The sequence below is a fragment of the Tarenaya hassleriana genome, unplaced genomic scaffold (assembly GCF_000463585.1).
Source record: "Tarenaya hassleriana unplaced genomic scaffold, ASM46358v1 Cleome7, whole genome shotgun sequence".
Classification (NCBI taxonomy): Eukaryota; Viridiplantae; Streptophyta; class Magnoliopsida; order Brassicales; family Cleomaceae; genus Tarenaya; species Tarenaya hassleriana.
In genome coordinates this window covers 3,647,968-3,671,928 of record NW_010969548.1, presented here as the reverse complement: position 1 = coordinate 3,671,928, position 23,961 = coordinate 3,647,968, and the positions used below count along the sequence as shown (strand labels likewise).

Below are 23,961 nucleotides of genomic sequence, written 5' to 3'. Positions count from 1 at the left end.
TCCCCCCCCCCCCCCCCCATATTTTTCTTATCTCGGTTTTTTCTTTGGTATTAAGGGATTGAAGACAGGTGATATCTAACATACAAATCCTTCCAATTTATTACTCAATAATTATCTACAAAAAAATATAGGAATTTATGTATTTCTCATCTTATATCATTTATATTGGTCAAGTTTAAGAAATATATGATGTATGCGTGGATTTTATTTGGTAAATTTCCATGAATCTGACGGGTTATTGGATTGTTTTCCTTAAACATTCACACAAAAAACCATGCTTATATAGAAAATATGTTACATAAAATTTAAGGCGACGCGTACAGCAAAGAAAACCTTTTTAAGGCAATGTCGTGGCTATATCACTTCATTACATACCAAATTCAAATGATTTCCTAATTGGTAAAAAAAAAATTGCATTGTCATGGAACTCATCTCGTCAAAGAAGTAAACCCACGAATCGTCATCGTCTGTTTTTTTTTTCCTCTTTGTCGCCATGAACGACCTCATCTCGAGCTCCTTCAAGAAATACACAGACCAGAAGCAGCAGGCTCTCCTGGGCGACATCGAGGCTGGTCAGACCGAATCCGGCAACCTCGACGAATTCTTCGGCCACGTCGAGGACATCAAAGAAGACATGAGGGCTGTCGAAGAACTCCACAAGCTCCTCCAAGATGCTAACGAGGAGGCCAAGACCGTGCACGATTCCAAAGCCATGAAGAAGCTTCGCTCACGCATGGACTCCGACGTCAAACTGGTCTTGAAACGAGTGAGGACGATCAAGTCGAAGCTCGAGGCTCTGGAGAAGTCGAACGAGGCTCAGAGAGAGGTCCCTGGGTGCGGTCCTGGCTCGTCCGTGGACCGGACCAGAACGTCCGTCGTGAGTGGATTGGGCAAGAATTTGGAGGACATGATGGATGATTTTCAGAGACTTCGAGCCAAGATCTCGTCAGAGTACAAGGAAACTGTCGAGAGACGGTACTTCGATGAAAATTCTGTCGGTATGATTCAACGCTGAATCTCTGAAAACGCTGACGATTTCTTCCCGCAGGTACTTCACCGTCACGGGACAACGAGCGGACGAGGAGACGATAGAGAAGCTGATATCGAGCGGAGAGAGCGAGCGTTTTCTGCAGAAGGCGATTGAAGAACAGGGTCGAGGTCAGATCATGGAAACTTTATCAGAGATTCAAGAAAGGCACGATGCGGTGAAGGAGATAGAGAGAAACCTTGTGGAGCTGCACGAGGTGTTCTTGGACATGGCGGCGGCTATAGTGGAGGCTCAATGCCACATGCTGAACGACATAGAGACCAACGTAAAGAGAGCGAGCTCGTTCGTGATGCATGGCTCGGACCAGCTTCTAGTCATGAAAGAGCACCAGAAGAGCTCGAGGAAGTGGACCTGTCTCGCCATTGTGCTCGTAGTTGTTCTTGCCCTTGTTCTGTTGCTCCCCATCTTGTCTTCTGTTATACTTCACTGATCTGTCCTGGTTCCTGTGAATAAGGGTTTTAGCCTTTCTTGCTCGCTCCCTCCCTCCCTCTCCCTATATACTACAGTAACAAAGTAAACAGCACTTTGATACCAAAAAAAACTAATTCTTCATAGCTCAAATCTTTATCATTCATACATAAATTGGTTGGACAACAACATTAAAGTACACAATTTTGTGTATGTGGCCTCCTTTACATACAGTTGTCAGTATAGACCTTCATGACGTAACTCAGCTGTCTCCTCCTATATGCGTTTGTTGAAAAAAATTTAGCCGCCTACGAGTTTTGGACAAAGAAAGAACTAAGTGCTTATTAGAGTCTCCTGGTTTGATTTTGAGATCTTTACAACCTCAATCGCCATTGACGAGCCTTCAAGAGGACATTGTCTCATAGTGCATGCATCAGTGTCGCCCTCGTAGCTTCCTGCTTCATCTCTGCGCCTTTTCCGCTGCCTCGGAAGTATGCGTACACTTGCTGCCAAATCATGAACGAGAGAGAGAGATTGAGGTTTCATGGATTCAAGAAAACCGGCAGATGGATGAAGGCGATGGTACTGAGACAATTCTTGCTTATGAGGTTCCCTCACCTGAATGACCCATATACTGAGAAGCGATTCGATGCAGAAGAAACCGGCTCCAATGAAATAGAGAATCTGGAGATCGAAAAATGAGATACGTTGCAAAGTATAGGTTATGTATATGTATATATTGGAGAGAAGGTTTTTCCACTTTACCCCAACCACGACATTACTAGTCAGGAGTTCTATCGCCGGCAACACACCTCTGTTGAGAGCATAAACAGTGTCAGATGTCTAGTCTTGTCCATTACAAGGGTTGTGTATTCACAAACGAAGGGTTCTGCATCAGAGCTATCTTACGCAAGAGATTTCCCTTCGAAGATGATAGGAGGAGCAACCGCAGCAAACACGCAGAATCCGATATGAATCTAAACATGATAGGACGCAGAAACACAACAAAGGAAACTAAGTTTCTTTTTACATGGAGATACGAAAGATGAACAATAACGCAACGCTTGAAAATTATGATAATCTTACCGAATAGAAGAAGAAGAACGTTCCAAACTTGAGGGCACTATCAGTCCTGCAATAGGCATGAGGGTAAACACACGCTTGAGCAAAATCTGCTGAAAGAGGTATTCTTGTTCACATTCAATGGTGATTATTACCTTGTGGCTCGGTAAAGAGGACGGTACCAACACACGTAAGCTCCAGGGATGCCGGAAATGAAATAGATGCTGGAGAGAAGCCATATCGTTGGACCTAACCAAGATGCGTCAAATGGGATCGATAACGTTACATCAGAGAGGAATGAATGACAGATATGATCCAATAAGGCAGTCAGAAGAAACCTTCTCCCTTGATCCACGCTGTAGTAACAGCGACAAAGTTCCACAAGAGACATCCTACCAAACCTGCACGGTTCACGTTAAGGTTTGTGAAAAATCTGAATTTATCACGTTTTCGAGGAATATTCTCTGAAATAACCTGACAGAAACGACTTCAGAACTTGACGTACCTAACAATGTGGTGAAGGCGACATACTGGATCTTCTGTAAGTGAACTGGTATCTCGTTCGGAATGTCGTGGTGAATGAGAGGGAAGAACTCCGGCCAGTTTTTTTGTTCGATGACAATCCCAGCTGCCGCCGAATCATAGGTTAAGAGATGCGTGTGATCATATAAAAACCAAAAAATATACCGGGAGATGTACAAAGGGTAATATCGATCATATACATCTCGCTATCGCGTCTTCTTTTCGCTTAAGTTCCTGCATAACGAGGTGGATACGAGTGTTCAGAACAAACACTCACACATCTGTACAAGAACTGACATTGTAACAAATGGGGGATCGACACAAGAACTGTGACAGGACTAGCCCGATTGCAGAAGTTATCGTTTCTAGAGGAATAAAACTACTAAGATATCAATCAAATTGTCAAGCTTCATATAGGATTCACCTGTTCCCTCCTCTTTAGTTCAGCTTCCTTAGCTTGGAGTTCTTTCTCTCGAGCTCGAAGATCCTTCGATGAAATTGGCGTGTAAGTAAGCACGATCACTCGTTTGATCCAACAAATCTAGAAGTAAGATAAATATTACCCCGAAGGTATAAAATGTTCAAACCTTTCCGGAATCTAGAGGGATATCGACAGTAGCACTGCGATCATACGGTTCCGGTGGGAGTGGCTTAAGATAGGAGTTTGCAGGAGGAACACTTCTAGCATTCTGCAAGCATATAGTCACGCGTGTTATATTTGTAATACCTAAGGATCATTCATCGCCACGAAATCGTAAATCAACCTCGATAAAGAGATACGACAATCCGATGAAATTGAAAAGAAAAAGAAGAGAAAGGTCTGCAAATCCAAAACCAGGAAATACCAGAAAACGTTTCGTATACACACGGTATCGAGCGCCGTGAATCAGAGCTTACCGCGAATGGATTGACCTCCTCTTCCTCAAATGGATTAGGATCGTAACGTGCCATCAGATCAGAGAACTGATTGAATACACTTCAGATTCAAATTTCGGAGAGAGAGAGAGGGAGAGATGAAGGAGCTCGACAGAAATGGGAAATGAGAGAGACGACGGGTACTTGAAGTGAGGAAAACGAGAGGACTGAATTTTCTCGGGAGCGATTGTTTCGGATGAAAATCCACGAGAAAGAGAGAGAAGACACAAATGTCACTTGTGCGCGCGAGAGAGATCCAAGGCTTTTTATAGGGTGGTCGCTTCATTGCTACCACGTCTCAACTGCTATTAACGGAGTTCATACACGTGTGTCTCATTCGGAGGGTTACATCGAAATATTATTTTAGTTGTACTAAATTTATAATGGTCAACAGGTTCCATGGTCTAGTGGTCAGGACATTGGACTCTGAATCCAATAGCCCGAGTTCAAATCTCGGTGGGACCTTCTTCTTTTTCTTTGCATTGCCTTGTGTTTTTTTTCCTCCATCAGCTTTTGGAAAAAAAAAAACCCTTCCCTTGCGACGTGAATAACCATGGCAGCTCTGTGTTTCCCAACGATCATAGCCTCCGGGAAGATTTCTCCGGGGATAAGAATCGGCAGTCCATTTGACCCGTTTAAGAACCCTAAACGATTGATTCCAAGGCGGAGGAATTTGATTGTTGCCTCGATCACTGAGGACCGGGAAGCGATCGATGCGAAGGCTCCCAGCTCCAGAGGTGAATCAGAAAAAGAAGAAGATGAGGCTGAAGATGGAGACACCGATCGGCTTATGAGCCGAGGAATCAACGCGGCCATAGTTCTCGGCGCCGGCACCGTTGCCGTCACCAGGCTGCTAACTATTGATCATGATTATTGGCATGTAAGCAGTAGTTTTTCGGGGGTAATCGATTTCAATTTCTTGATTCTACAAGCTTTTTGTAGATGAATGGGAAAAAACATTTTAGACTCTAGCTGAATAGTTCGGTTCTGTTTGTGTGTGTGTGTGTGTGTGTGTGTGTGTGTACAAATCTGGTCTGTTAGGTTGCCTTTGGTGGAAAAGAACTTAGCTTTCGCGTTTGAGTTCAAATTCTTGTGATGAAGCCTGTGCCTTTCTTAGCATAGTGATAGTGTGTAAGCTGATCCGATGTGCTGTCTTGGCCATTCACACAAGCTGAGGATATAAATCAGAAGAACATCCTTAAACTTGGGCTGAATTACTAGCTCCTTTTGATTTCTGGGTTGTTTCATTCTCTCGGTTTCTGCTACTTCAGAGTTCTGCGATCCTGTTATTGATCTGAACTTGGTGTTTCCTCAAGATTCTCTTTTTCTTTCGGGTACTGAATTTGACTCGAAGCTGCCATTGTTATTTTCAGGGTTGGACCCTCTACGAGATACTACGGTATGTACCTGAACACAACTGGATTGCATACGAGCAAGCTCTCAAAACAAACCCAGTGTTGGCCAAAATGGCAATAAGCGGGATTGTGTATGCCTTAGGTGATTGGATCGCTCAAGTAAAGCTCTTCAAGATTCTCAAACCTGAATGAATCTCTTCTCTAGACTAAGCTATACATTGCTGATCCACTGGTTATTTGATAAATTTACAGTGTTATAAAGGGAAACCTCTCTTTGAGTTTGATCGGACTCGAATGTTCAGATCCGGCCTGGTTGGATTCACACTACATGGCTCGCTATCTCATTACTACTACCAGTTCTGTGAGGTAAAACAGATATCTACCCAAGTTCAGTTACACTTATTACAACTCTTCTTGTTGCAAAAGGCACTTAAGCCAGTTGTTTTTATTACAAGGCTCTCTTTCCCTTCCAAGATTGGTGGGTGGTTCCTGCCAAAGTGGCGTTTGATCAAACTGCATGGTCAGCAGTCTGGAACACTATCTATTACGTGGTTCTTGGGCTCTTGCGTTTTGAATCCCCGGCTAACATTTTCAGCGAAATCAAGACAACATTTTGGCCCATGCTCACTGTAACAGTCCCCTGTCAATACCATGTCTTTTTTAATCATTTCAGGCTTTGAAAGCTGAAGTCTTCTCTGCCATCTGGTTGATATATGCCCGAAGGCTTGAAGTTTCCGTTATTTTTACCTGTTTTGTGCAGGCTGGTTGGAAGCTGTGGCCATTGGCTCATCTGATTACCTACGGTGTAATCCCAATTGATCAAAGGCTTCTTTGGGTGGATTGTATAGAACTCATCTGGGTCACTATTCTTTCGACGTAAGTATTGATCTTTACCCTTTTCCTGTCACATTGTACACATTTCCCTATCAGTCGGACGAGATCAAGAAGACAGATTCAGTTCATATCACTGAAAGATGTGGAAAACACAAGCACTCATATATCAATCCACTGACTCTGCACTTTAGACTATAAAGAGTTTCTGCTGACATTCCGTGCTTTTATTTGCGTTTTTGTTCCCTCCGGAAAGTTACTCTAATGAAAATTCAAAGGCACGCACATCAGAAGCAAAATCCAGCCCTCCTTCCAGCAGCCATACTGAGGTCTCTATCTTCTGCATTTTTTAAAGTTACTCTTTTTTGGCCTTTGAATGTTAAACTGAAGTCTGCTAATGCTGTTTTTGTGTTCTGCAAAATTTTGACAGGACTAGACAAAAACATGAAATCAGCTTCTAGTGCTTCACTCTCACCAGTAAGAAGGAAGACGATATACATATATATTTATAGATGCTGGAAAATCGACAAGCTTTCTACTGCCTCCACCAGAGGGTTTTGTCTAATCCTTCTCATCCATTCCTATTGGGATCATACCGATGATTTCGTAGCAAGAATCAAATTCAAGATATGGAGATACGGTCACTGCCAAAGTAGACGCATATGATCAGCCAGTCCAGATATTGATGTGAGTTATGAAACCAGAATGGTGTTGCTTGCTGCTATTGTTGTTGTGGGTCACCTCCAAAGTTAAACTCTGTAACATTTCAACGGTCTAAAAGTCTTTTATGTTCAAGAGAAGTCTTAGGTGGTCGGATCCCGTCTCTCTTTGCATTCGAAGAAAAGACACTCTACATACTGTGCATCGAAATTTAATTATTTTCTTAAATGCTTGCCAGAGCAGTCAAATTAAATATATTTTTTTCTTCAGAAATTCGAATGTTTTTAATACACGCATTCTCCTGTCATACCTAGGTGTCAAAACGAGCCCGCCTCGCGAACTGGCTCATGGCTCGCCAGAAAACGAGCGATCTAATCCGTGATTTTTTCAGCTCATTAAAAAATGAGTCTAACGAACTAGGCTTATTGAACATGTGTTCAATGAGTCTGGCTCAGGGTGAACTGCTCAACGAGCTGACTTTTTTTTAAAATAAAATAAATTTATATAAAAAACTCTAATATAATTTTATATTTCTTTTTTTCATATTATTCATATGATATTATAAATATCTTAATTATTATGATGGTGATAATTGAAAATATTAAATGATATTGGAGTTTTATTAATTTTTTTTATGTATTTATTTAAATTTAGAATAAATATAAATAATAAATATTATATATCTCTTGCTCAACGAGTCGGCTCGTCCAGATCGAAAAACTGGCGAGCGATCTGAGCCAAAGTTTTTCTGACTCGTTAGAAAACGAGTCTAATGAACTGAATTCAAAACGACCCGAGCCTCAAACGATCCAAACTGGCTCGTTCGACATCCCTGACACTCAAGTGGATTATAAAAAAAATGTATGAACCGGTTAGAACCGGTACGTGACTCTGTTTGTTGGGCCCAAAGGTTATTCTTACAGCCCAAATTTTAACACTTCATAAGCCCATTTTTATTCATTGGTTGCATTCTTTTTTTCGTCGATCGCTTCGTCACGGATCTCATCTACGACCGTACGATTCAACCGATCTCGAGCCGACGAGGTTCTGATACTTTCCCGTCGTCATTACCGCAAGGGTTTCCGCGTTCTTTTCTGCTTGTGCTGAGCGTTTGGTCGGAAGAGGAAGAATTTGACGCTCGGAAGTTATTTACTTGTAAGAAACTGTCTTTCTCGAATTTGTCTGGATTTGGGTTCTGGGTTTTTTTGTTCCTCGCTTCGGTTGTCCCGAATTTCTCAGATTCTCTCGTGGGCATGTAGCAGTTTGCTTGTTCTTCTCATTAGCGTCTTGTTTTTCTGGGGCATTCCGAAGTTGGGAGCTGTTTTTACTCATTGAAATCTGAATCTTCTCAATTCAGAAATTTAGGGTTTTTTTTTACGACGCTTCGATCTCTCTAGCTCAGTGCTCTATCACGTTCTTAGTCATCAAGTTATGGAGAAAAGGTTTAGATTAGTTTCCTGAGTAAATTGCAACGGAAAAAAATGAGCTGGTTTGACTTTAGAAGAATTATGTTAGGGTTTGTGTGCTCTATCTGTGGGTTTAGGTAGATTTTACATGCGATTATGGTTGAATGAGAGAAAAGTTGAAATTTTTAGTTTGTCTTTTCGTGAATTTTTCTCTGAAAGGTTGTTCATTCTGCTAGTTAAATATCAATGTCCGGGAACAACAACAATCCACAAAAGCCTCCAGGCTCCAATTCCTCGCCTTTCGTGAATCCTGGGATGGCCTCAGCATCCATCTCTACAAACCCAGGTTTCCCTCAGTCCCAAATGGCGGCTAACTTTCAGGCCCAGTTTCAGCTTTCGCAAGCTCAGGCTCTTGCCCATGCACAAGCTCAAGCTCAAGCTCAAGCACAGTCTAAAGTTCAAGCACAATTCCAAGCTCACTTACAAGCACAAGGCTTGGCAATGAACCAAAACCAAGGTTCCCCAGGGATTGGTGGTTTGGGTTCATCTTCGCCTTCTATGTCAACTCCTGGAAGTCTGAATATAAAGAGGTTCCCACTGAAACCACCTATGCGCCCCCCTGGTGTCCTTATGGGTAACAACACGATTTCTCCTATGAGAACGATGGAGTTAACTCCTGCTGCACGGAAAAAGAAACAGAAACTCCCGGAGAAGACATTGCAGGATCGGGTGGCTGCTATCTTGCCCGAGTCTGCTTTATACACTCAACTTCTGGAATTCGAGTCTAGGGTCGATGCTGCCTTGTCTAGAAAGAAAGTTGACATTCAGGAAGCCCTCAAAAACCCTCCCTGCATTCAAAAGACGCTCAGGATCTATATTTTTAACACGTTCAGTAACCAGGTAAACACGATTCCTAGGAATCCAAATGCTGAACCGCCGACATGGACTCTTAAGATTATCGGGAGGATCCTGGAAGATGGAGTGGATCCTGACCAGCCTGGATTTCTTCAGAAATCGAATCCACTGTATCCAAAGTTCTCTTCTTTCTTCAAAAGGATAACGATTTCTCTGGACCAGAGGCTGTATCCCGAAAACCCAGTGATTGTATGGGAGAATGCCCGATCACCGGCTCCTCAGGAAGGGTTTGAAGTAAGAAGAAATGCTGACCCGCCGACATGGACTCTTAAGATTATCGGGAGGATCCTGGAAGATGGAGTGGATCCTGACCAGCCTGGATTTCTTCAGAAATCGAATCCACTGTATCCAAAGTTCTCTTCTTTCTTCAAAAGGATAACGATTTCTCTGGACCAGAGGCTGTATCCCGAAAACCCAGTGATTGTATGGGAGAATGCCCGATCACCGGCTCCTCAGGAAGGGTTTGAAGTAAGAAGAAAAGGGGATCAGGAATTCACAGCTAATATACGGCTGGAGATGAACTATGTTCCTGAAAAATTCAAGCTATCCCCTGCTTTGGTGGAAGTTCTGGGCATTGAGGTTGATACCCGACCCAGAATCATCGCTGCAATCTGGCATTACGTTAAAGCCAGAAAATTGCAGAACCTGAATGACCCCTCTTTCTTTAACTGTGATGCTGCACTCCAGAAGGTGTTTGGGGAAGAAAAGATGAAATTCACAATGGTTTCTCAAAAGATATCTCATCACTTATCACCTCCACCACCAATTCATTTGGAACACAAGATCAAGCTTTCGGGAAATAATCCTGCGGTGTCAGCTTGTTATGATGTGCTAGTGGATGTACCTTTTCCAATCCAAAGGGAGCTGTCTATCTTGTTGGCCAATGCGGAGAAGAACAAAGAGATTGAAGCTTGTGATGAAGCAATTTGTGCGGCTGTACGGAAAATCCATGAGCATAGAAGACGGCGGGCGTTTTTCTTAGGGTTCAGCCAATCACCAGTTGAATTTATCAATGCCCTGATTGAGTCTCAAAGCAAGGATCTCAAGCTTGTTGCAGGAGAAGCAAGTCGAAGCGCTGAGAAAGAACGTCGATCAGATTTCTTCAACCAACCATGGTAAGCTCATCATGCCTTTTATGCTAGTCTAGTTTTCATCACTTATATTACATAGGCTCATAATTTGCTATTTAAACAGATCAACTTTATCTGGGAACTTCTTTTGATTAATAGTTTTCATCAGGCAAGTTGTTGCTGGTAAAGAACACATAGGATTATATTATCATTTCTAGTGACTAATAGGGTTTCTGAATCTGAAAATAAACTGTGTTTGTTATGCAATTTGTTTTGAACCAACACGGACATGCATTAAATTGTTGAAGAACAAACAGGATTCATCTGAGAATTGGCTCATGGTATCAGAACATAGTTCATGCTCATATACACATTTTTTTTTTCTGGTGTCCTTCCACGCAGGGTTGAGGATGCGGTGATACGATACTTGAACAGGCGGCCTGCAACCGGGACCGACGTGCATGGCAGTTCATGAGTTCGTTGCTTCTTCAAACTCATGGGTTCTTTCAGATTTGACTTTATTTCCATTGGAAGTAGTATAGTTTCAGCTGCTCTGTATATTTATGTTAAATGCCATGAAACTTTGTTACTGAGAACAAACTCGTAGGTGGGAATATTAACTTTGTAGTTTGTCCTTGTAAGGGCAATAGGGCATGTATCAGCTTTTGTAACATGCAAGTTGTTGTTGCCATTGCAGTAATAAGTGTCTTGCCATGTCTGAGGACTACATGCTTAAGCACAGATTTTCAAGTCAGCAAACATGGACATGTACATTTGAATTGATAACCAAACCTGTTCTGAAAATACAATACATAAAAAAAAGACAGAATTCCACCTGAGCATAGCAAATTAAGCCCCTCAGTTCACAATGCTCAAGGCACTTGCAAAACAAAATACAATTCATGTTCATTTCAAGGCCTTGGTTTCTCTTGAGAGAATCTCGGAAGCTGAACGAGCGAGTTCACACGGGTAACGCCTTCTAGACCCGACCAGTTCTGATCTTCTGCAGTTTTTTCCTCCTCTGCATCAATCTCTGTCTGAATTTTCCCATAAGTATCATTATCTTGATCTGATCTGACAGTGAAGTTTCTCTGGAGACACGGCTCTGATCTCTGGCCGTCGTCTGATTCTCCTGCATTTCCCGAGTGATTGCTCTGAATCGTCGCAGAAGAGAAGCCCTGGTCCTCATAATCTGACTCTGCATCCATCTTTCCATCCAGAAACAAGCACACCACTGCACAATCATCCATTTTCGAAGTGGGGTACTTGAGCTTCCATTCTCGTGCAGCTGAATCCACCAAGATCCTAGCAGCTGATGCCCGGCTCGGAGCCGATGCCACGATCTCAACCACTTCTTCATTGCTCAATACATCCCAGACCTGTCACAGCAAAAAAAAAAAAAAGAAAGAAAGAAAACCTCGAACTTGGTCAGCACTTGGTCTTGACATTCCAAAAGCCCGGACAAGCTGGATTGATCGACAACTTACTCCATCTGATGCAAGAACTATGAACTGATCTCTATCTGTAAGAACCCGGTGAGAAAACTCAGGTATCGAGATGACTCCGTACTCTTTAAGACAGAAATCGCCAAATGCCCGAGCCATGGCTAGCCCAGGTGCATCATCAAACGGCAGCCAAACTCGTGGCACCTCTGGCTCGTCTTGCAGAGCAAAGACACGACCTTTACAGCGTTTGATCCTCTCAGCTTCCCCTATCAGGCCCAAACAGGTAATCCCTCAATCAGCCAATGAGGAAATACACAAAGAGATGAGCACAGATCACACAAGTGGTAAGCATACTAGGTAAGTCGGGCTTCAGATCAACTGTTAGCTGAATTGCCACCATGGAATCATTACTATCTTTGGATCCAAGGATTGCCCGAGAATCCCCAATGCTTCCCATGAAAAGATTGGACCCCTGAACAATAAAAAAGACGGCCAACAGAAAGTTTAGCACAAGGGAAAGCCAAAGGAAACGATTCAGAGACAAAAATCAAGAAATCACATGTTCTCAAGATACCTGTTTCACAATTGTAACAGCTGTGCTGCCACTGCAGAAGCAGTCCAGATTAGGATGCGATCTCAGCTCCTTATCCATGGCCTTGTATGATTTCAAAAACGCTTCTCTCCACAAGCAATTCAGTTTATCCTCAGCAGATCCATCTTTCTCAGCCTGTCGGACATCAGATTTGCTTGAACTTCTTCTGAAACAAGATCCTCTAGATGTGTTTTGATTTGACTGAATCGAGTGCAAAAACGACATCAACTTCACAGGCAATGCGTCTCTCACTTTACGGGCAACAAGATGACCATAAGGGCCATGACCATCAAACACGCCGCAGAATGTCACATCTTCAGACATAAAATCCTACAAACAAGAAGCAAATCCTACTATTAGTCATCTAAACTGATACGATGATGAATCTCAAATGCAAGAGAGGAGAAAGAACTCACCTCCCACACAATCATGGCATCCTGATTTATCCCCTTCCGCCCCTGCTGAGTGAAAATGCAAGAAGTCCTGCTCTTCCCACTGGTGAAGATCCGATTCGGGATGGAAGCCAAGTTCTGAAGTGAAACGATGTGGTCTGAAAACGTTCTCTTGGTGCGTCTTCTTCTGCAAAAACCGATGCCAAGACATGGTGGAGGCAATGGCTCCCCATTGCTCCTGTTACTGCATGTACTCTTGCCACTAGTTGATACACAACCCCCCATTGTTAGATTCTGCAGAGGCGTATAACATACAGTCCTAGATCCGATCCTAGACTTAACAAGAACAAAGTCTCCTTTTTGTGCCAAAACGGAATACTTTAGCAGCTGCAGATTTAGTCAAAGCTACGAGCTTTCCACCAGCTTTTTATATTGAAAACTGTGGGCAACCCTTTTCTTCAAATCTTGGTCAAAGACAAGCCATTGGGACTATGAGCTGAAAAAACATTACAGGATGTGGTTATTTGGATTAGTTTATTGCAGTTTCAACGGAATCCATAGACAAGAAGACTCAACTAAGTCACAAAGAACAAGACCCAGCATGTGATCTTGTCAATATAATATTTTGTCCGAGTAACTGTCCTTATTGTTTGTCATTGAACAGAGAGCTCATATTGACACAAATCCGGCTACGAGACTTCTTTATTAATCTATGTTTTGTTTGGTCCACAAATCCTTGAGATTTAGTTAAATAAAAAAAAATGGACTTGAAGTACTCAAAATACCTGAAAAATCCAACAAATCAAGAACGGAGAGATTCCCAATATCCCTATGGAAATTTTCTTCGTCCAAAACCAGTTTAGAGTCAAAAAAATTTTTGTAGCATCAGAACTTGGAGATCTATCATCATCAACCTTTCCATGTATACAGATGTTTGTTTAGGACATTTTCCAGGCAGAAACCAGACCAAGAGCAGAAGTTGGGACACTAAGAAAATGACATAACATTCATTACCCATGCGGATCCTCATTGTCCTAAAGAGAAAAACAATACTTTATAAGAGAGAATGCTTAGTCGAAATCTACGGCTACAAAGGACACCTAAGGCTTCTTTGTGGGTCACTCGGAAATCGCACAAGGAAAATGGAGCTGCTGATGAACAGATACTAAAATACAAAAAAAGCCGGAATTTTCAGAGAAAAGACGTTAACTTTTTGACAAATTCAATGTAGATAGATGGATCCGGGAAGGTGGCATGAACTATCGTTCTCTCTTGAATTTTCTCGGTAACCAAACAGGTTGAGGGTGGAAAGAAGGCGAAAAGCCAAATGTCTGAGGTGATCTCACGAACTCGAAACAGCCACAGGCCGACAAGACACGGAACGGGAAACCCAGGAAGAGAAACAAACAATTCGAGAGGAAAACAATAAAGAAAACGATGATTCAAAAACAAAGACTGTACCTTTTGGGAGCCCTGGAAATCAAGAACAGTTGTTTCACGGAACACAGTGTGAGAGTGCGAGAGAGAGAGAGAGAGAGCCAGAGAGAGAGTTTGTGCTGTGTAGCTGTATAGATGGGTGATCTCATTAATTGATCAAAAAGCACAGAGAGAGAGAGAGAGAGAGAGAGAGAGAGAGAGAGAGGAAACAGAGCCTCCCCCACAGAACCCCTCCCTTTTTTTCCCTTCTTTTTTGTGTTGGGTCTCATGAAAGAAAGATCAAAGCTTGCATGCTTTGAAGTTAACTTTCAAAGTCCCGTGTTTATGAAACCATGAGCGGAGCCAAACAGGTCGGCTTTAGATACACTTCTCATATCCATTAAGCAAACCTGCCATCTTACATATGTCCTTCAGTTTCTCCCTACAACCATATCGTAATCTAATTAAGTGATCTAATAGAATCTCTATAATGTGATTTTCAGACATATATCACTACATCTGAACAAAAACACGTGTGTAAAACAAAATGATTGTAATCCCACGGGGTGTCAATGATCTCGTTCCGAATTCGAACTTGGTTTGAAGATTTCAGATTCGGGTTTCGATTGATCCGATTTTTTTTAACCTAAATAAGCAAACACAAAACCCGATTTTATACTTTGGGTCGACCCGTTAAATTTAAGATTTTTAAAAATTTTATTAAATTTTTGTTTTGAAAAAAAAATAGATTTTCGGGTCAACGTGAACCCAATTTAAATCCGATTCAAAAATCTAAAAATTTTTGTACCGAGATATTTAGATCTGAAATCCATTATTTTTTGGATTGGATCATATCGATTTTCGAACTTTAAACCAAAATTGACACCCTTGTTTACAAATACATATCTATATTATGTATTATGTGTGATATAAGTGATGGTACGTATTATTTCAAAGATTTACCTTAGAATGCAGTGGTTTTATTTTATTTAAAAGAAAAGAAAAAGAGCGATTCTTTTGTATTGTTTAAAAATAAAAGGGAGATTAAATGTTTTCCCTCCTCTGATTTGCTAATTAAAGCTACACGACAATCGAGACTTTGATCCACTTTCTTCCGCAATTTTTCTTTTTCTCTTTTTTTATTTATTTATTATTTGCTCAATTCAAGACTCCATGAATGAAAAACTATATCAATTTGGTTATTTAAAAGATTTGGAAATAATTATAAAAATACTGAAAGTTTATAAAATATCAGAATATATATAAGTAGAATTTATAGATTATTTTATCTTTATGCAGATTTGTAATTGTTTGGAAAATTTATTAAAAAAAATATATATATATTAAATTTATTTGATATTTAATATTAATAAAAAATAGTTATTTTATAAAATTGATAATTATATCCACAACCTCAAATCTAATATTTTAGATAACATATAAAAAGAGAAATAAATTCGCCAATTTAATCAATCGCTTGCTCGGAACCAGAAACTTTTTATCGTTCTGTGTTTGCTTTCACATTTAGAATTTTCAAAAGGAGAGTCCATGTCCATATCCATGTCCATGTCCATGTCCATGTCCATGTCCATGTCCATGGTTGGTTGGTTTGCATAATGTTTTCATCACATCAATAAATGTGTTAACATTTATATATATCACAGTCTCCCCCGTTAGTATTTGTTGACAAATCGTCACGCAGTTCCCACTTCTCTCGCCTTTTCTCCACCTCACCCCCCATTATTAAATAAATAAATTAGTTAAATTTTTTTTATTTTTTATTTACCAAAAGTAGTTTTTAGATGTCCATGAGTAAACTGTGTATATATATATATATATGCATGTACATATAAAAATATATTAAATACTTCAAATGCAATTTCATCCCTAAGTTCATAAATAGATTTTCAGATTTTGAAAACTCGGCGCACATGCACAAATATAACAATCCGTTTGCAAGGGAATATGATCCTATAAATAAAATATAGTAAATGGAAAACAATTTAAATCTACGAAATGTATTTTGGAAGTTTATTGGTGATGATTTTCCGAAATCGGTTCAATAGAAATATATATATTTATTTATAACCAAATGGAATTCCTGAAAATAATGAATCCTATTAATTTGTGTGATGAGAAGAACCGATTCAATGTAGTTTCAACAAAAATATACGTTTTTTTTAATATTTCTACTCTATTTCCTTTGGAGATTAACAAATGATTAGTGACTTCCAACTCAGTTTTTCATGAGAGGACGAAACACATAGAAGTCGACTGTCATTTCATACGAGAAAAGATCACACAAGGTATAATCTCACCAATGTACACAAGGAGTCAAGACCAACTTGCGGACATACTAACAATATATATATATATATATAATTTGTTTTGAACTCAGAGAATAATTAAAAAAAAAAAAGTTTCGCTCCATTGTAATTGAAGAAAAAGTTATGACTTTTAATTACAGATAAGTAACATAGATAAATAAATAAATAATATATCTAAACCCTAAACCAACCTAGAAACTATAATATACATGCGCATGCATAAGTTTTACTCTTTCGTTAGAAGCCCAGGCCCATTATATTATATTGAGCCTTAGGCCCAATTATGGCTCGAGATACCACAAATGTAATTTATTTATCCAATAGAAGAAGATAAAGCAATAATTTTTATATTATATATTGTACGTGTGGGTCCCATAAATGATCTACGCCTCAGATATCATTGAACACTTGGATCGTCTGTCTCATCCTGAAAGCTTCGTTCTGGATAAGACGATAAGGCCACGTGGCAGAAACCCAGCACCACAACAGTCTCCATACTCCAATTCAAGCAATCCACTCATAGACTCGGTCATACTTCCAATCTCCCCCGCGACAATGGCTTCAGCCACAGCCACTGCCACTCTCCTCACCCCAACTCCTCCGCCGCTCAAATCCTCCGCCGTCTCCATCGCCGCCTCCGCCTTCGACTATGCCTCCGCCACTCCTCGGCGCCAACAACAGTCACTCTCCCCCGCGACAATGGCTTCAGCCACAGCCACTGCCACTCTCCTCACCCCAACTCCTCCGCCGCTCAAATCCTCCGCCGTCTCCATCGCCGCCTCCGCCTTCGACTATGCCTCCGCCACTCCTCGGCGCCAACACCAGTCCCTCCGCCGCCGCCGAGACTTCATATCCCTCTCCCTCACCGCCACCGCGGTGGCGGCGGCGCTTCTATCGCCGGGAAAGGCGATGGCGGCGGACGAGGAGTACGTGAAGGAGACGGAGGAAGTGATAAACAAGGTGAGGACGACGCTGACGATGGACAAGAACGATCCCAACGCCGCGGCGGCGGTGTCGGAGCTCAGAGACGCGTCGAACTCGTGGGTGGCCAAGTACCGGAAAGAGAAGGCTCTTCTGGGAAAAGCGTCGTTTCGGGACATTTACTCGGCCTTGAACGCCGTCTCCGGACATTACATCAGCTTCGGTCCGACGGCTCCGATCCCGTCGAAGAGGAAGGCTCGTATTCTCGAGGAGATGGACACTGCTGAGAAGGCTCTACTGCGAGGGAGATGAACAGTACACCGGCCCAGTTCGTGTTCTTGATTTCTCTTTTTTACTTATTTAATTATGATTTTTTTTATATAAATGGAGTTTAACATGGAAATGAGCTTCTTTTGTTGCCTTTCGTCTACGTGAATGTCTGGATATACATTACGTTACATTCCGAAACATGCGACCTCATCAATGTCGGGAACCGGTTAAATGCCAAGTTCCAAAGATGTGGGAGAAGAGAACTAGTTACAAGATCTACTGGAACAAGAGATTGTAAGCAGGAAGGTCTTGTATCCGATGAATATCATCCAACGAAAGCTCTCTCTCTAGCTGATTCCGCGTGGCCTGCAGCACGTCCTGATCATCAAATTGTGCGACATTTCAACTCGTCAGTCACTCCCGATCGAATCTAACTAACGAAACTCAGAACCGATCAGATCGAAACGAATGAACATACGTTGAATTCCATGTAGGAAGCATGCATGGCAAGCCACTGAGCGTCCATCATGGCGAAAGCTATACAGTATAGTACGTCGAAGGCCTTCTCGTCTTCTGCAACATTCATATCCGACAGGAACTCAAATAAAGCAGAGTTCTCAGACACAAACACACACATGTGTGTATATATATATATGTGTTTATATACACCTTCTAAGAGTTTGAGGAAGTTCATCCCTGGAACACATTTCGGCTTTGCTGCAGAAACAAAAGCGAAAAAACCGTCAGCCTCAATGGATCGATTTCCTCACAGAGTCTTGACACAATCTAATCGTAAAAATATGAAATTGTGTACATACGATCTGCGTGTAAATCTAACATTTGAATCAACATGAAGGATATATTGATTCCGGCAACAGCAAAGGGATACTCCCATTTGGCACGGTCGCCTCTTTGTTTTAGCAATAGCCTTCGGAAAGATACCTTCACGACCATATTCGTGAAATAAGCCTTTACAAGTTCATACATGACACATAAAAGAAGAGCCTTCAAGCGAAAAAATACAAGCTACCGATCTTACAGGGTACGTTCTGGCGAAGAATAGCAAGTTCTCGAGGGAAACAAACCCGCAACCCCTACAAAATACACCGAGTAAATTCACGAAATCGAAAACATTGTATACGATTCAACTCTCTACTGCATTTTCCTATCCATTCTTCTATATAGTTATAAGTTTCAAAACTGGTGTTGGATGAAAGGTTAAGGCTTTGATGAAGTACCTAAAATCTGTAGAAGGATTGGGGCCTTGCCATCCCATGTCTTTCCACTGCTCCGATACCAAACCCGTGAGAGCGACACTCGGAAATGAAATACGCCACAGCGAACGTAACGCTTCCTGCCATTCGTTGATCTTAGAATTTTGAACGTTTTCACGAAAAAAAGAAAAGAGCAAAGAATATGTGTGTATATACATAACATATACGGGGATGGAACGAGGACCAACCTGATGGTCAAGACGCGTCTCGTCAAAGGGAACTAGTATTCGATCTTGCAGTCTTTGAAATCTTTGTTCCTACAAACGTTTCGCCAAACTGAATAGCCGATTTCTATGCAACTTTCTTTCTATATCGAGATTTCTTTTTTGTGTGTGTGTAATACCTGAAGAATAGACAAGGGATAGTCGATGAACCTCTCGTGGCGTCTATTGGAGCGTGTGAACAACCCTCCAATCCATGCTCTTGATCCAACCATAGCTGTAGCTTCATCCGCACCGGTTTCAGACAATGCATCTATATATATATGTCACACTCTATACTGGATATATGAAAAGCATTAATTTGTGCACTCACTAAAACATTTAGCCAACTGGGATATTACATGAGCGGAACTACTCGGCCATTGGAGCTCTTCCTCGCTCTTCTTCCGTCTCCTGTAGGCTCTATCCTGGTCGACCTGCATTCACAGTTCCCAATTCAATCACATATATACACATATGTTGATGACAGAAATCTATGGATTTTGAAGAATGAAGAAGATTAAAATACACGGTGGAGAGAAGAACAAGAAGGAAAGCATTGACGACTGTTCCTGAACCTCATGATCGAGGAGGCCACACATCCAAACAAAAGTACAATAAACTATGATAGATTTATGTTCCAACAGTAACTGTATGCTTGAGTTGATTCTTAAGTAAAGAGACCAATGTTTTCTGATAGATTCAGCATTATCTGTTTTTTTCTGTTCGACTTACGTGAACAACAACATCATGATGATGATGAAACGGGTAAGAAATGATGGCAATGTACTCATGCCCTCGCCAAATTATTCAAAACCCTTCATCATTTCCCTTTCTCTTCGTCAATTCATCGAATGATTGTGGTATGTCGGAAAAACCGACAGCTTTCTTCCTCTAACAGCGCAATCAAAGGGTTTCATCTTGTTCCTTTTTGTGGGTGTAAAGGTTGAAACTTTACACTGTAAGGTCCCGAAAATAACACAATTTTCACAAATACTTGCCACAAAACTCACAATTTTCAAGATGGGCAACAAAAAAAAAGAAAAGGACAAGGCGAATTCAATATCAAGAATCGGCGCAAGAATTGACAATGATGGCTTCATAATGAACTTAAAAACGGTTCCAAATTATCCATAAATGGGTTGCAAAAGCGGGTTCCAAGGGATTGTTCGCATCAAATGATAAAACGTTGTAACGAGAGATTAAATTCAGGTGATTCAGAATGTCACCTGTTAGAACAACGGGAAGAGAGAGAGGATGAAGGGACAGACGGCGGCGGTGGTTCCGATGGCCTAAGAGTGGCGGTGGCGGTAAAAGATGAAGAGGAAGATAGAGAATAGGGAAGAAATGGTGGATTTGAATCATTGGGGATAATGGATTTTTGTTTTTTTTTAAGGGAATATTTGCAAAACGGAAAAAGGCAGAGAGAGAGAGAGGGGTGTAAGTGAAGGCCATTTTGGTTTCCCTTTCTCTGTTCGTTGATAGTTTTCTTTTCTTGCCCCGCTTTCTCCTCTCTTCCACCAATCTCTCACTCTCTGGCAAAAGTGCCTGTTTCCTCCATCGCGAATGCACGTGGTGTTCAGACGCAAACGCCACACGCAGAACGCCAAACGCAGAAGATCTGTGAGACAACAAAAGCTCGAACCCAAACCCGACTCTGAGAGGCCCAAAGCTGAATCCGCAATTTCTGCTCAAACACGAAATCCAAAACTCGACATCTGATTGGTTAAAAGAAACCCAGCATGGCAAACACGTGTCCCCTTACCTTATCTCTCTCTCTCTCTCACCTCCTCTTCTGACAAAACCCCAAAGCTTCGATCTTGAAGAGTTTGTCGAAGATTCAGTTGTTGCATTGCATACAGAAATGGCATCCTACTCTCTCCTCCCATCCACAATTTCAATTTACAAAGAGGTCAGTTCATGTATGATGACAGTTTTTTGAATTTGGAGTTAAGACCCACTGTCTGAATTTTGCAGGGGAAATCGAGTTCTGTTTCTCTGAAGGAGACGAGTCTTATAGGCTATTCAGCTTCGAACCAGATCAGAGCCGACAACTTTTTCTCCCTCGTCCTCCCCAAGGTAACAATGATCTAATCAATTCTCGAACTTTCTATTTTGGAGCACATAATCACCAGTATTGTTGCCGGAACAGAGAAGCCGAATACTGCGGTCTCTGACCACCGTCCGTGCCCAGACGGTCACGGCCACGCCGCCGGCGAACGAGGCATCGCCGGAGCAAAAGAAGACTCTGAGGAAAGGCACAGTGATAGTAACTGGAGCTTCATCTGGGTTAGGTTTGGCAACGGCAAAGGCTTTAGCCGACACAGGGCAATGGCATGTGATCATGGCCTGTCGGAACTTCCTCAAAGCCGAGAAAGCTGCCAAATCGGTGGGGATGGCGAAAGAGGATTACACTGTGATTCATCTGGACCTGGCCTCACTCGAGAGCGTGAGACAGTTCGTCGATAATTTCAAGCGAACGGGCAGACCACTCGACGTTCTCGTCTGCAATGCCGCGATCTACCTCCCGACCGCTAAAGAACCTACTTTTACAGCCGAAGGGTTCGAGCTAAGCGTAGGAACGAACCATCTGGGACACTTTCTTCTTGCCAGATTGTTGCTTGACGGCCTGAAACAATCAGATTATCCGACGAAACGTATGATCATCGTGGGATCCATTACAGGTAGTACCTGACACAGACTTTTCTCGCCGGACCCAACAGCAGAAATCGTGTCTTAACGGTCTGAAAATGCAGGGAACACCAATACATTGGCTGGAAACGTACCGCCAAAGGCTAACCTGGGAGACCTTAGAGGACTGGCCGGAGGGCTGAATGGGATGAGCAGTCCAATGATTGATGGAGGAGAATTCGATGGAGCAAAGGCTTACAAAGACAGCAAAGTCTGCAACATGTTGACGATGCAGGAATTTCACAGGCGATACCACGAGGAGACAGGGGTCACCTTCGCATCACTCTATCCGGGCTGCATTGCCACGACCGGACTGTTCAGAGAACACATCCCTCTGTTCCGCCTTCTCTTCCCGCCTTTCCAGAAGTACATCACCAAAGGCTATGTCTCGGAAGAGGAGGCCGGGAAAAGACTAGCCCAGGTCCCTTTTTTCTTGTCTGAAAACACCCTGAAACAGACTAGTTACAGAGGTTCATCAATCAGTCAGACAAGACACATGTGTGTGTGTGTTTTTGGTGCAGGTGGTAAGTGACCCAAGTCTGTCAAAGTCGGGGGTTTACTGGAGCTGGAACAAGAACTCGTCCTCATTTGAGAATCAACTCTCCAAGGAAGCAAGTGATGCAGAGAAGGCCAAGAAACTGTGGGAGATTAGCGAGAAGCTTGTCGGGTTGGAGTAACAAAACACAACACTCCAGTCCAGTTCATTACAAGACTGATTTTTCTATTAAAAAAAAAAGTTGAACATCTCTTGTAAATGCAGGCTTTTCCTGTTTCTGTCCTTCTTCTGAAATTATACTAGCAGAGTACATAGAACTCTTTTAAGTTACATTTGCTCTCATCACCTCAAATATGCCTGAACTCTTGTCCTGGTCAGGCCATTTTAGTTATCGCTGAAACTGGTACAGAAGATGATCAGCGGTCGGATGAGCGACTGCTTAGCTGACTGTTGATGCAACAAAGCTCCCACAAATCTTGGGTTTGTGATTTAACCATCGCAGCTGACAAGTGACAATCACATTTTGCACAAACTATCAAACATGATATAGTGAGAAATAGAACACAGGCACGCCAATATACAGAAGTTCCTCAACAAACAAATCACTTGTTTCAGTAATCATCTGACCAACGGGTAAGAACTATTATAATCAACAGTTTCAAGCATCAGAAACGCTTTGACAAAGCAAAAGACTAAGGGTGATGAGTTGTGTTCAACAGAAAATGTCTGTTAATGGCAAAGATTCACGACAAAGGAGGCTGCTGAATAAAGCAATGACAGTATATTTCGCAACTCTCATCAAACTAGAAGGTTAGTTCAACACTCAGTACACAGAAATGGCTATAACTGAAATATGAATCGTGCTCACCAGGCAGGACATGAACCGTAAAGATTTGATGGTAACCAGCGTTTCATCACTCGGCAGCATTCTCTTCCCGGCCCAATGCGACCACAACTTTCTTCAAGATGACTTCAACGGTTTGGTGTGCGTTCTCAACAGCTTTCGCTATCGGTTGCCACTTCTCACCGTATTTCGGTTCTGCAACCGCACAATTGGCCAGCACCTCCTTCTGATTCTCATCAGAGCCGTGTTGAAGCTCAAACTTGTAGTACAAAGCCCAGAAATCGCCAACATCAGGGGCAAGTGTCACGGCCCGCTTCAGCCACGACCTGGCTTTGTCCACTTTCATGTCCTGCCAGAAGAGCTTGGCCACAGCTGCAATCACATGAGGGTCATGATCACACTTCTTCATCGCGTCTATGCTCTTCATTTTCCGGCGTGGTCGTGGTGCCATCTCGATGTCAGCTGCCCAGAGAATGCCACTGTTCGGACACTCCTGCAGTGCCTTTGACATCAGATGTTCTGCTTCTTTCTTGTTGCCGTGCCTCAATTCAACTCGAATAGCAGCTAGCCACAGCTCAGCAGTCTGAGGATTCTTCTTCCGGGCCATGGTGAGAGTGGCCCGGGCTTTGTTCAATCCATTCACTTTCTCTTCCAGTTTAGCAAGCGAGAGCCATAGAGGTATGCAGTTTGGACAGCTTTTCAAACCCGATTCATAAGCTTTCTTGGCCTGTTCGAGATGGCCAAGCCGTTCCTCGAGCTGCCCAACCATCAACCACAGCTTAAAGAAAGCTGGGAATCGCTTCAATGCTTCATCAAGCAACCTCCTCTCCTCCTCCACATTGCCCAGCTCCCTCTCAACAATGGCTGACTTCATCCATACCCTCTCCGTCCCTCCTCTTTC

The 23,961-nt window shown here is 42.2% G+C and overlaps 9 protein-coding genes and 1 non-coding gene across 26 annotated transcripts in view; 6 read left to right on the top strand and 4 right to left on the bottom strand.

Moving 5' to 3' along the window:
- Positions 1 to 420: 420 nt before the first annotated feature.
- On the top strand, positions 421 to 1,491 carry LOC104801185 (syntaxin-123). Its single transcript, XM_010524335.1, has 2 exons — positions 421 to 975; positions 1,049 to 1,491. The coding sequence occupies exons 1-2, from the start codon at positions 494 to 496 to the stop codon at positions 1,476 to 1,478; spliced, it is 912 nt and encodes a 303-aa protein (XP_010522637.1). The 5' UTR covers positions 421 to 493; the 3' UTR covers positions 1,479 to 1,491.
- LOC104801186 (secretory carrier-associated membrane protein 2-like) lies at positions 1,399 to 4,171 on the bottom strand. 3 transcript variants are annotated; one of them, XM_010524338.1, is made up of 13 exons: positions 3,938 to 4,171; positions 3,628 to 3,729; positions 3,465 to 3,527; positions 3,241 to 3,274; positions 3,024 to 3,146; positions 2,857 to 2,919; positions 2,674 to 2,767; positions 2,543 to 2,588; positions 2,366 to 2,433; positions 2,222 to 2,270; positions 2,075 to 2,140; positions 1,838 to 1,962; positions 1,399 to 1,491 (listed from the first exon to the last, which is right to left on the bottom strand). In XM_010524338.1, exons 1-12 carry the CDS (start codon positions 3,989 to 3,991, stop codon positions 1,876 to 1,878), a joined length of 849 nt encoding a protein of 282 aa, XP_010522640.1. In that variant the 5' UTR covers positions 3,992 to 4,171; the 3' UTR covers positions 1,399 to 1,491; positions 1,838 to 1,875. The 3 variants fall into 3 exon arrangements, with proteins under 3 accessions (XP_010522640.1, XP_010522641.1, XP_010522639.1); XM_010524339.1 differs by lacking the exon at positions 1,399 to 1,491 and adding an exon at positions 1,560 to 1,732; XM_010524337.1 differs by lacking the exon at positions 1,399 to 1,491 and having other exon boundaries at positions 1,560 to 1,962.
- A 177-nt stretch (positions 4,172 to 4,348) lies between these two features.
- Positions 4,349 to 4,420, top strand: TRNAQ-CUG. The gene has a single exon. It is a non-coding gene; the product is annotated as a tRNA-Gln (tRNA).
- A 32-nt stretch (positions 4,421 to 4,452) lies between these two features.
- On the top strand, positions 4,453 to 7,056 carry LOC104801184 (protein SYM1). Its single transcript, XM_010524334.2, has 7 exons — positions 4,453 to 4,835; positions 5,329 to 5,469; positions 5,563 to 5,676; positions 5,766 to 5,939; positions 6,071 to 6,186; positions 6,398 to 6,470; positions 6,572 to 7,056. Exons 1-7 carry the CDS (start codon positions 4,509 to 4,511, stop codon positions 6,575 to 6,577), a joined length of 951 nt encoding a protein of 316 aa, XP_010522636.1. The 5' UTR covers positions 4,453 to 4,508; the 3' UTR covers positions 6,578 to 7,056.
- Positions 7,057 to 7,783: 727 nt separating this feature from the next.
- On the top strand, positions 7,784 to 10,910 carry LOC104801183 (SWI/SNF complex component SNF12 homolog). 4 transcript variants are annotated; one of them, XM_010524330.2, is made up of 4 exons: positions 7,784 to 7,956; positions 8,444 to 9,148; positions 9,383 to 10,237; positions 10,595 to 10,910. In XM_010524330.2, exons 2-4 carry the CDS (start codon positions 8,454 to 8,456, stop codon positions 10,665 to 10,667), a joined length of 1,623 nt encoding a protein of 540 aa, XP_010522632.1. In that variant the 5' UTR covers positions 7,784 to 7,956; positions 8,444 to 8,453; the 3' UTR covers positions 10,668 to 10,910. The 4 variants fall into 4 exon arrangements, with proteins under 4 accessions (XP_010522632.1, XP_010522635.1, XP_010522633.1 ...); XM_010524333.2 differs by having other exon boundaries at positions 8,444 to 9,286; positions 9,521 to 10,237; XM_010524331.2 differs by having other exon boundaries at positions 8,444 to 9,349; positions 9,584 to 10,237.
- A 43-nt stretch (positions 10,911 to 10,953) lies between these two features.
- On the bottom strand, positions 10,954 to 14,366 carry LOC104801182 (probable protein phosphatase 2C 52). 2 transcript variants are annotated; one of them, XM_010524329.2, is made up of 6 exons: positions 14,083 to 14,366; positions 12,646 to 13,117; positions 12,212 to 12,559; positions 11,992 to 12,109; positions 11,680 to 11,903; positions 10,954 to 11,571 (listed from the first exon to the last, which is right to left on the bottom strand). In XM_010524329.2, the coding sequence occupies exons 2-6, from the start codon at positions 12,904 to 12,906 to the stop codon at positions 11,104 to 11,106; spliced, it is 1,419 nt and encodes a 472-aa protein (XP_010522631.1). In that variant the 5' UTR covers positions 12,907 to 13,117; positions 14,083 to 14,366; the 3' UTR covers positions 10,954 to 11,103. The 2 variants fall into 2 exon arrangements, with proteins under 2 accessions (XP_010522631.1, XP_019056556.1); XM_019201011.1 differs by lacking the exon at positions 14,083 to 14,366 and having other exon boundaries at positions 12,646 to 13,382.
- A 2,361-nt stretch (positions 14,367 to 16,727) lies between these two features.
- LOC104801178 (photosystem II repair protein PSB27-H1, chloroplastic) lies at positions 16,728 to 17,694 on the top strand. Of its 2 annotated transcripts, XM_019200996.1 has the most exons (2): positions 16,728 to 17,048; positions 17,193 to 17,694. In XM_019200996.1, exons 1-2 carry the CDS (start codon positions 16,743 to 16,745, stop codon positions 17,595 to 17,597), a joined length of 711 nt encoding a protein of 236 aa, XP_019056541.1. In that variant the 5' UTR covers positions 16,728 to 16,742; the 3' UTR covers positions 17,598 to 17,694. The 2 variants fall into 2 exon arrangements, with proteins under 2 accessions (XP_019056541.1, XP_010522615.1); XM_010524313.1 differs by lacking the exon at positions 16,728 to 17,048 and having other exon boundaries at positions 17,055 to 17,694.
- LOC104801179 (ELMO domain-containing protein A) lies at positions 17,664 to 20,885 on the bottom strand. 10 transcript variants are annotated; one of them, XM_019200995.1, is made up of 10 exons: positions 19,559 to 19,740; positions 19,370 to 19,466; positions 19,173 to 19,303; positions 19,018 to 19,086; positions 18,794 to 18,909; positions 18,595 to 18,649; positions 18,374 to 18,497; positions 18,225 to 18,272; positions 18,034 to 18,128; positions 17,664 to 17,933 (listed from the first exon to the last, which is right to left on the bottom strand). In XM_019200995.1, exons 1-10 carry the CDS (start codon positions 19,610 to 19,612, stop codon positions 17,832 to 17,834), a joined length of 891 nt encoding a protein of 296 aa, XP_019056540.1. In that variant the 5' UTR covers positions 19,613 to 19,740; the 3' UTR covers positions 17,664 to 17,831. The 10 variants fall into 10 exon arrangements, with proteins under 10 accessions (XP_019056540.1, XP_010522618.1, XP_019056539.1 ...); XM_010524316.2 differs by having other exon boundaries at positions 19,173 to 19,273; positions 19,364 to 19,466; positions 19,559 to 19,739; XM_019200994.1 differs by lacking the exon at positions 19,559 to 19,740 and adding exons at positions 20,259 to 20,716; positions 20,795 to 20,885 and having other exon boundaries at positions 18,034 to 18,272; positions 19,173 to 19,466.
- On the top strand, positions 20,810 to 22,546 carry LOC104801180 (protochlorophyllide reductase C, chloroplastic). Its single transcript, XM_010524326.2, has 5 exons — positions 20,810 to 20,941; positions 21,007 to 21,108; positions 21,182 to 21,713; positions 21,786 to 22,141; positions 22,242 to 22,546. Exons 1-5 carry the CDS (start codon positions 20,894 to 20,896, stop codon positions 22,395 to 22,397), a joined length of 1,194 nt encoding a protein of 397 aa, XP_010522628.1. The 5' UTR covers positions 20,810 to 20,893; the 3' UTR covers positions 22,398 to 22,546.
- Positions 22,421 to 23,961, bottom strand: part of LOC104801181 (protein STABILIZED1) — a 4,012-nt gene continuing 2,471 nt past the window's right edge. The window contains exons 2-3 of the mRNA XM_010524327.2: positions 23,085 to 23,961; positions 22,421 to 22,718 (exon numbers count right to left, since the gene is read on the bottom strand). Coding sequence (XP_010522629.1) covers positions 23,131 to 23,961 — 831 coding nt within the window. The 3' untranslated portion in view covers positions 22,421 to 22,718; positions 23,085 to 23,130. The remainder of the gene's footprint in view (positions 22,719 to 23,084) is intronic.